The sequence below is a fragment of the Lepus europaeus genome, chromosome 9 (assembly GCF_033115175.1).
Source record: "Lepus europaeus isolate LE1 chromosome 9, mLepTim1.pri, whole genome shotgun sequence".
NCBI classification, from domain to species: domain Eukaryota; kingdom Metazoa; phylum Chordata; class Mammalia; order Lagomorpha; family Leporidae; genus Lepus; species Lepus europaeus.
In genome coordinates this window covers 98,146,912-98,156,292 of record NC_084835.1, presented here as the reverse complement: position 1 = coordinate 98,156,292, position 9,381 = coordinate 98,146,912, and the positions used below count along the sequence as shown (strand labels likewise).

Below are 9,381 nucleotides of genomic sequence, written 5' to 3'. Positions count from 1 at the left end.
TCTTGTAAAAATAATGAAATAAATAAAAGTGGAACTGTGCCCAGGTCTAGCTTCTCTGAGAAAAGGCAAGGAGGAGGCGTACATGTTCCCAGTTCCCAAGAGTGGTGGCAGGTGAATTCGGACACAAACCTCCTATCCAAAGTTTTCTTTGCAAGGCACACAGCTTAGCTGCACCGCCGCGGTGGTGCGTGCGGAAGGAGAAAGTGATTGAATGGGGAAATGAATCATAGTTTCCCCCGGCCGCCTTTCAGGAGCCTCAGCTGTGCCTGTGAACCTCTCGGCTGGACAGGCAATGTACGGGGGTGTGCGGTGTACGGAACCAACCGCCAACATGGCGGCGCCCTTGGAGCGGCGGCGATCAGCTCGTCGCCATTTGTTGCCTGGGAACGTACGGACGCGGCCGCCTTACGGAATTAGATTCAGCTCCGAAGCGCGCACTAGCGGCCACCGTACGAACTCGACCGACAAGGTGGCGGCGCCCTTGGCAAAGCCGCAATATGGGCGCTGCCATGTTTCCTACCCGCGAATGGACACTGGCACCTTACGTACTCGATAGTCAAGATGGCGGCACCTGAGGGATTCTCGGGGCTCTAAGGGGCGCACTACTTGCCCACCCGCGAAGCCGATTCACGGGGCATGCGCAGCGGGAGTACGCTGCCCGGGAGGCGCGGCCAGAAGCGGAAGTAGTTGTGGGAGCCTTTCAACGGCCTCGGGCGCCGCGGAGTAGTCTGTGTGGGTTCGGGGTCGCTGGCGGGGGTCGCGAGGGCTTGCGCCGGCAGCGGAGACATGGTGAGTCCGGGGTCTGGGGAGGGGTTCGGCCTGGAGGTCGCTGGGGTCGGTCGCGGCGGGGCCGGTCGGCCGGGCGTAGGGGTCTGTGGTGAGCCGGGGCGAGTCTGTGGGCAGCACGGCGGGGGTCTGCGGAGCGCTTCCACGGGGGTCGCCGGGCGGAACCCTGCGGGGCTCGCGGCAGCGCCCGGGGTTCTGTGAGGAGCTGTTCCGGGGGCCCGGGCTGGAAGTTCAGTGGGACTCAGAGCGGTTCCGAGGAAACTGCGCTTGGGGTGCGCGGAGCAGAGGGGACAGGGGTGAGGGGTTCCTCGGGAGCGCTGACGAAGTGTCAGGGATTCCTGGAGACCCGGCCGGCTCGCGTCTGCGGGCGGGCGCTGACGGCGCCCTGCGGGGAGCCGAGGGGGCCGGAGCCCGCGGGGTGTGAACCGGGCAGTGGGGCGCCCGTGCGGTGAGGGACACGGGGGTGTGAACCGGGCAGTGAGGGGCCCGTGTGGTGACGGGCAGAGGGCGTGAACCGGGCAGTGAGGGGCCCGTGTGGTGACGGACACGGGGGTGTGAACCGGGCAGTGGGGCGCCCGTGCGGTGAGGGACACGGGGGTGTGAACCGGGCAGTGGGGCGCCCGTGCGGTGAGGGACACGGGGGTGTGAACCGGGCAGTGAGGGGCCCGTGTGGTGAGGGACACGGGGGCGTGAACCGGGCAGTGAGGGGCCCGTGTGGTGACGGGCAGAGGGCGTGAACCGGGCAGTGAGGGGCCCGTGTGGTGACGGGCAGAGGGCGTGAACCGGGCAGTGAGGGGCCCGTGCGGTGAGGGACACGGGGGTGTGAACCGGGCAGTGAGGGGCCCGTGTGGTGAGGGACACGGGGGTGTGAACCGGGCAGTGAGGGGCCCGTGTGGTGACGGACACGGGGGTGTGAACCGGGCAGTGAGGGGCCCGTGCGGTGAGTGACGGGCAGAGGGCGTGAACCGGGCAGTGGGGCGCCCGAGTGGTGAGGGACACGGGGGTGTGAATCATGCAGTGAGGGGCCCGTGTGGTGAGGGACACGGGGGTGTGAACTGGGCAGTGGGGCGCCCGAGTGGTGAGGGACACGGGGGTGTGAATCGTGCAGTGAGGGGCCCGTGTGGTGAGGGACACGGGGGTGTGAACCGGGCAGTGAGGGGCCCGTGTGGTGAGGGACACGGGGGTGTGAACCGGGCAGTGAGGGGCCCGTGTGGTGACGGGCCTGGGGGTGTGAACCGGGCAGTGGGGCGCCCGAGTGGTGAGTGACGGGCAGAGGGCGTGAACCGAGCAGTGGGGCGCCCGAGTGGTGAGGGACACGGGGGTGTGAATCGTGCAGTGAGGGGCCTGTGTGGTGACGGGCCTGGGGGTGTGAACCGGGCAGTGGGGCGCCCGAGTGGTGAGGGACACGGGGGTGTGAATCGTGCAGTGAGGGGCCCGTGTGGTGAGGGACACGGGGGTGTGAACCGGGCAGTGAGGGGCCCGTGCGGTGAGGGACACGGGGGTGTGAACCGGGCAGTGAGGGGCCCGTGTGGTGATGGGCCTGGGGGTGTGAACCGGGCAGTGAGGGGCCCGTGTGGTGAGGGACACGGGGGTGTGAATCGGGCAGTGGGGCGCCCGTGCGGTGAGGGACACGGGGGTGTGAACCGGGCAGTGGGGTGCTTGTGCAGTGAGTGACGGACATGGGGTATGAACCGGGCAGTGGGGCCCGTGCGGTGAGTAACGGGCACGAGGGTGTGAACCGGGCAGTGGGGTGCCCGTGCGGTGAATGATGGGCCTGGGGGTGTGAACCGGGCAGTGAGGACCCCATGTGGTGAGTGACGGGCATGAGGGTGTGAACCGGGCAGTGAGGACCCCGTGTGGTGAGTGATGGGCATGAGGGTGTGAACCAGGCAGTGAGGAGCCCGTGTAGTGACGGACACGGGGGTGTGAACCGGGCAGTGAGGGGCCTGTGCTGTGAGTGACAGGCCCGAGGATGTGAACCAGGCAGTGAGGGGTCCATGGTGGTGAGTAGGCAGGGGGTTGCCCATGGCAGTGAGTGAGGGGCACGGGGGTGTGAATGGGGCAGTGAGGTGCCCGTGGCGGTGATTTGGCACAGGGGTGTGAATGGGGCATTGAGGTGCCCATGGCAGTGAGTGGGCAGGGGGGTGTGAACGGGGCAGTGGGGTGCCCGTGCAGTGAGTGAGGGGCATGGGGGTGTGAACCGGGCAGTGAGGGGCCCGTGTGGTGAGGGACACGGGGGTGTGAATCGGGCAGTGGGGCGCCCGTGCGGTGAGGGACACGGGGGTGTGAACCGGGCAGTGGGGTGCTTGTGCAGTGAGTGACGGACATGGGGTATGAACCGGGCAGTGGGGCCCGTGCGGTGAGTAACGGGCACGAGGGTGTGAACCGGGCAGTGGGGTGCCCGTGCGGTGAATGATGGGCCTGGGGGTGTGAACCGGGCAGTGAGGACCCCATGTGGTGAGTGACGGGCATGAGGGTGTGAACCGGGCAGTGAGGACCCCGTGTGGTGAGTGATGGGCATGAGGGTGTGAACCAGGCAGTGAGGAGCCCGTGTAGTGACGGACACGGGGGTGTGAACCGGGCAGTGAGGGGCCTGTGCTGTGAGTGACAGGCCCGAGGATGTGAACCAGGCAGTGAGGGGTCCATGGTGGTGAGTGGGCAGGGGGTTGCCCATGGCAGTGAGTGAGGGGCACGGGGGTGTGAATGGGGCAGTGAGGTGCCCGTGGCGGTGATTTGGCACAGGGGTGTGAATGGGGCATTGAGGTGCCCATGGCAGTGAGTGGGCAGGGGGGTGTGAACGGGGCAGTGGGGTGCCCGTGCAGTGAGTGAGGGGCATGGGGGTGTGAACCGGGCAGTGGGGTGCCCGTGCAGTGAGTGATGGGCACGGGGGTGTGAACCGGGCAGTGAGGTACCCATGATGATGAGTGATGGGCATAGGGGTGTGAACCAGGCAGTGGGGTGCCCATGGCGGTGAGTGACGGACACGAGGGTATGAACCAGGCAGTGAGGAGCCCGTGGTGGTGAGCCAGCATGGGAGTGTCAACAGGGCAGTGGGATGCTCCTGGTGGTGAGCAATGGGGCATCAGACATGAGCAGTTCTGGGATGGTGGTTGGAGCAGTGAGGGGGTCTCCCATGAATAGTTATGGAAGTGGGGAGATGGGGCATCTGCATGAGCCTATGGGACTGTAGGTGGGGCAGTGGGGCCATGAGCCATTATGGAGTGTGGGTGGAGCAGCGGTGTCCCTGGGGTGTCTGCCGTGAGTAGTTTTGGGAGCGTGGATAGGGTAATGGGGTGTTCTTGAGTGAGCAACAGGCATTTACCATGAGCTGTTGGAGGAGTGTGGGTGGGCCAGTAGAGCGTCTGTCCATGGCATGGGGATAGGGTGTCTGCCATGAGCTGGTATGAGAGTGGGTTGTAAGTGAGGTGTCCGTGGGGATGAGTGATAGGGTATTTGCCATGAACTATTATGTGGGTGCAGATGGGGCAGTGGGGTATCCATGATGACCAAGGGAGCTTTTGTCATCAGCTGTTACGGGTATCTGGGTTGAGTGAGGGGGCATTCACCATGACCTGTTACAGAAGTACGGGTGGGATAACCGGAGGTCTGTTAAGTGATGCTGAGAGATCTGGAGCAGAGTGGTTGAGAGTAACATGGTTTGGGGTGAATGTAACGTGGTATGAAGCAGAGTAATGTGGTATTGGGGTGACAGTGGGGGCCTTGGTGGGACGTCATAATGGGGGTATCCCACAGGAGGGAGATGGTTCAGACCCAGAGCCTCCAGATGCCGGGGAGGACAGCAAGTCGGAGAATGGGGAGAACGCACCCATCTACTGCATCTGCCGCAAGCCGGACATCAACTGCTTCATGATGTGAGCGTGGAGAGGGAGGCGGGCCGGCGGCCACCTGGCAGGGCTGGGGCAGGTTGATGAGGCATGCACCTCACCTCTCTACCACCCACCCATCCTCTACAGCGGGTGTGACAACTGCAATGAGTGGTTCCATGGGGACTGCATTCGGATCACTGAGAAGATGGCCAAGGCCATCCGGGAGTGGTACTGTCGGGACTGCCGAGGTGAGTGGAGTGGGACGGAGAGGGAGCGCAGCTGGTGCTTCAAGGGTGAGGGGTGCCATAATGGCAGGACAGGTCTTGTGATTGTTGGTCTGTGGTGAGCTGGAATGGGGGCTCTACTGAACTGGTAAGAGAGGATCCTAGTGGAAGGGGCAGTTTTGCTGTGGAGCAGATGGGTGGGACAGTAAGGGAGAGAAGACTGAAAACAGAGGTTCTGGGACCACGCAGGTCCCCCAGTGCCAACCCACTCTGGCCCCCTGCTTTGGCCCACAGAGAAAGACCCGAAGTTGGAGATTCGCTATCGGCATAAGAAGTCTCGGGAGCGGGACGGCAGTGAGCGGGACGGCAGTGAGCCCCGGGATGAGGGTGGCGGGCGCAAGAGGCCTATCCCGGATCCGGACCTGCAGCGCCGGGCAGGGTCAGGAACAGGGGTTGGGGCCATGCTTGCTCGGGGCTCTGCTTCGCCCCACAAATCCTCTCCACAGCCCTTGATGGTCATACCCAGCCAGGTGAGTAGTTGTAGTGGTTGGGATGGGCAAAGTGTTGCCATCTTGGGCCCTGCCTAGGTTCCTGATTTTTGTTCTGGGTGCCTTACCCTAGCATCACCAGCAGCAGCAGCAGATCAAACGGTCAGCCCGCATGTGTGGTGAGTGTGAGGCCTGCCGGCGCACTGAGGACTGTGGCCACTGTGACTTCTGCCGGGACATGAAGAAGTTTGGGGGCCCCAACAAGATCCGGCAGAAGTGTCGGCTACGCCAGTGCCAGCTGCGGGCCCGGGTGAGCATGGGCAGAGCTGGGCAGGGTCAGGTGGGGGATGGGGCTAATGGGTCCAGAAAGGGGTGCTGAGGCTAGGCACTGTGTGGGAGGGGAGTGGGTGAAGGACCGCTGATTTACCCAGATAGGTGAGAGGCAGGCCTGGCATGTCCAGATGACTGGGGCATGGCTAGGTATACTAGCTGGCAGAACTCCCAGTCCTGGGGGGACGGGACAGGGCCACGTGTTCCAGACTCAGGCTCATCAGGGAAGATCAGGCAGGGATGAGCATGACCTGGTGAGGGGTAAGGGGGCAGGTGTGTCTGGGGAGGCAAGTCAAGACTAGGTGGGTGGGGCTAGGGTAGGGCCACCCTCCATCCACCTGGGGCTGACCTGGGCCTTCCTCCTGCCGGCACAGGAATCGTACAAGTACTTCCCTTCCTCGGTGAGTCCAGCCCCCCAGGGCAGGGCGGGGCATGCGGGCAGGGCGGTCAGGGCCAGTCCTGAGATTCTGCCCCGCAGCTCTCGCCGGTGACGCCCTCAGAGTCCCTGCCAAGGCCCCGCCGGCCACTGCCTACCCAGCAGCAGCCACAGCCATCACAGAAGCTGGGGCGGATCCGGGAAGATGAGGGGGCAGTGGCATCATCAGCAGTCAAGGAGCCACCCGAGGCTACAGCCACGCCAGAGCCACTGTCCGATGAGGACCTGCCACTGGATCCTGACCTCTACCAGGACTTCTGTGCAGGGGCCTTTGATGACCACGGCCTGGTGAGCAGGCAGGGCGTTCCGAGGTGGGAGGGTAGAAGTTACGGAAGCAGAGTGTCCGTGCTGAGAGAAGGCAGAGATGGAAGGCTGACGCGGGCAGTGAGCAGGTGGGTTGTCATGAGCAGGCCGGCTGGTCACCTCGTGCCCTGCTTGCAGCCTTGGATGAGTGACACGGAAGAGTCCCCATTTCTGGACCCTGCGTTGCGGAAGAGAGCCGTGAAAGTGAAGCACGTGAAGCGCCGGGAGAAGAAGTCTGAGAAGAAGGTGACGGAGAGGTTAAAGTGGTGTGGGAACGCGGAGGTGGGGTGGGGAAGAGAGGCAGCGGTCAAGGGCTGACTGGGGCAAGAGCCAGAGAGGGTGGAACGGATGGAGACCAGGGCCTGGGGCTGCCTGTGACTCCGTCCTGACCTCACCTGTCTCGCCCACAGAAGGAAGAGAGATACAAGCGGCACCGGCAGAAGCAGAAGCACAAGGACAAATGGAAACACCCAGAGAGGGCTGACGCCAAGGACCCTGCATCACTGCCACAGTGCCTGGGGCCTGGCTGTGTGCGCGCTGCCCAGCCCGGCTCCAAGTATTGCTCAGATGACTGCGGCATGAAGCTGGCAGCCAAGTAAGTCTTCCCGGGAGGTTCAGCAGAGGCAGGGGTACAGGCTAGGGCGTGACCTGAGTCCTCTGTCTGCCAGGCACCCACCCACCCACCATTCAGCGAGCCCAGCGCCCACCTACCCGCCTGCCCCATTTAGTCGGCCATCCAGTGGTCGTCCTTGTCTCGTGGCCGGCAGCGTCCCTGCCTGCAGCGCACTCACTGCCTCTCTGCAGCCGCATCTACGAGATCCTCCCGCAGCGCATCCAGCAGTGGCAGCAGAGCCCCTGCATCGCCGAGGAGCACGGCAAGAAGCTGCTGGAGCGCATCCGCCGGGAGCAGCAGAGCGCGCGCACCCGCCTCCAGGAGATGGAGCGCCGCTTCCACGAGCTCGAGGCCATCATTCTGCGCGCCAAGCAGCAGGCTGTGCGTGAGGATGAAGAGGTGAGCACACGAGCCCAGGAGCGCGGGGCCCGGCGCCTGGCCCCACCTGGCCCCACCTGACCTCACAGTTCCTCCCACCCCATGCAGAGCAATGAGAATGACAGCGACGACACAGATCTGCAGATCTTCTGCGTTTCCTGCGGGCATCCCATCAACCCACGAGTTGCCTTGCGCCACATGGAGCGCTGCTATGCCAAGGTCGGGGTGTCAGCCTGAGGGGGCGGATGGTGTGGGAGCCCAGTGAGCCTCGAGGCACGGCCGTGTTGTCTGGGTGGCGTCTTGGGCGGGCGTGCAGCGCACATCCAGTTCCCTCCTTTGTGCTCATCCCTCCAGTATGAAAGCCAGACGTCCTTCGGGTCCATGTACCCCACACGCATTGAAGGGTGAGTGGAGGGTGCTGTGTGGAGCTGGGCAGGCCACGGGCGCGGTAAAGGATAAGGGGGCCTCGGTCCTCCTTTCTGGCCGTTACCCTGTCGATTCCAACCCCCAGGGCCACACGCCTCTTCTGTGACGTATACAACCCTCAGAGCAAAACATACTGTAAGCGGCTCCAGGTGCTGTGTCCTGAGCACTCGCGGGACCCCAAAGTGAGCATCTCCTCAGCCCCCACCTGCCTCCCCTCCCCTGTTCTGTCCTTCCTCCCTCAGCTCCTGTCCTTTTCCAGTTTCCTACCTGGCCACTCCATTCCTCCCCCAGGAGTACACCCCGCTCCTGGGCTCCCTCACCACCTCTGCATCCCCTCCCTGGTGTCCCTGCAGGTGCCAGCCGACGAGGTGTGCGGGTGTCCTCTAGTGCGGGATGTCTTTGAGCTCACAGGTGACTTCTGCCGCCTGCCCAAGCGCCAGTGCAATCGTCATTACTGCTGGGAGAAGCTGCGGCGAGCCGAGGTGGACTTGGAGCGCGTGCGCGTGGTAGGTTGCGTGCTAGCTGTGGCCGCGGGCCTGTAGGCTCCTGTGACTTCTCACGGCTCCCTGTGCTCCTTCGGCAGTGGTACAAGTTGGACGAGCTGTTTGAGCAGGAGCGCAACGTGCGCACAGCCATGACAAACCGCGCAGGGCTGCTGGCCTTGATGCTGCACCAGACAATCCAGCACGACCCGCTCACCACCGACCTGCGCTCCAGCGCTGACCGCTGAGCGCACCGGCCCAGGCCCGCCCGGGCGGCCTGCTCCTCCGTTTGTTCGTTCCTCCTTCGTCAGTTTCTTCAGTTGCCCCCGAGTTTCTCCCTGTGCCCAGCCAGCACCTGAGTGCCCATCTGCCCCTACCAGGGGGTCTCAGACTGTCTGTGTCCGTCTGTCTGTCTCCGCTCTTGTGCTGGGTGGGACTGTGAAGTCTGCTCACCCTTGCCTCCCGCGGTTTTGTTAATAAAATTTTGAAGCAAGAAGCTTGATGTGTGCACACTGTGCAGGCTCCGCACGCAGTCCCCGGGGCCGGGGCGCCCAGTGGCGGCACAGTGTGGCTATGTCCGGACCAGCGGTGCGTGCAGCGGCGGACACGCGGCCCCTCTGCACCCGCCGACCCGCTCCTGGAAAGTGATCAGGAGCCCCCCGCCGCCTCTCCGCGGTCAGCGGTCAGCGCAGGGCTCGCCTGGGGCGGGGCCGCCACGCCCCCCACACCCCGGCTACCTGCCCCGCGGCACCGCCCACTCCCCAGGAGTTGGGAGGTCTGTGCGCCCTGGGGGAGCCCCAGCTTCCCCCTCTTGCCGGTGACTCCCAGTGGACAGCGGAGGAAATGGAGATCCCAGGCCAACTTCGCCGTCCACGCCCCCTCAGGCTCGGACTGGCCCCGGCGAGCGCAGGCGCAAACTAGATGGCCACGGGCAGGACGAGCCGCCCGGGGGAGCGAGGCGCGCAGGCGCTCGGGTGCGCGACGGGGAGGCGAGTGGCCGTGGGACGTCAGCACGCAGGCGCCGCCCGCTCCGTGCCAGGGGCGCGCGCTGCTGTGGACGTCAGCACGCAGGCGCGGGAGCCTCGCTC

At 64.6% G+C, this 9,381-nt stretch overlaps 1 protein-coding gene across 1 annotated transcript; it reads left to right on the top strand.

The window, feature by feature from the left end:
- The first annotated feature begins 515 nt into the window (after positions 1–515).
- CXXC1 (CXXC finger protein 1) lies at positions 516–8,784 on the top strand. The gene is made up of 15 exons (XM_062201677.1): positions 516–789; positions 4,540–4,658; positions 4,761–4,861; positions 5,132–5,367; positions 5,459–5,635; positions 6,030–6,056; positions 6,134–6,379; positions 6,533–6,640; positions 6,805–6,989; positions 7,199–7,406; positions 7,494–7,604; positions 7,740–7,789; positions 7,897–7,993; positions 8,165–8,317; positions 8,395–8,784. The coding sequence occupies exons 1-15, from the start codon at positions 787–789 to the stop codon at positions 8,539–8,541; spliced, it is 1,968 nt and encodes a 655-aa protein (XP_062057661.1). The 5' UTR covers positions 516–786; the 3' UTR covers positions 8,542–8,784.
- Positions 8,785–9,381: the final 597 nt, after the last annotated feature.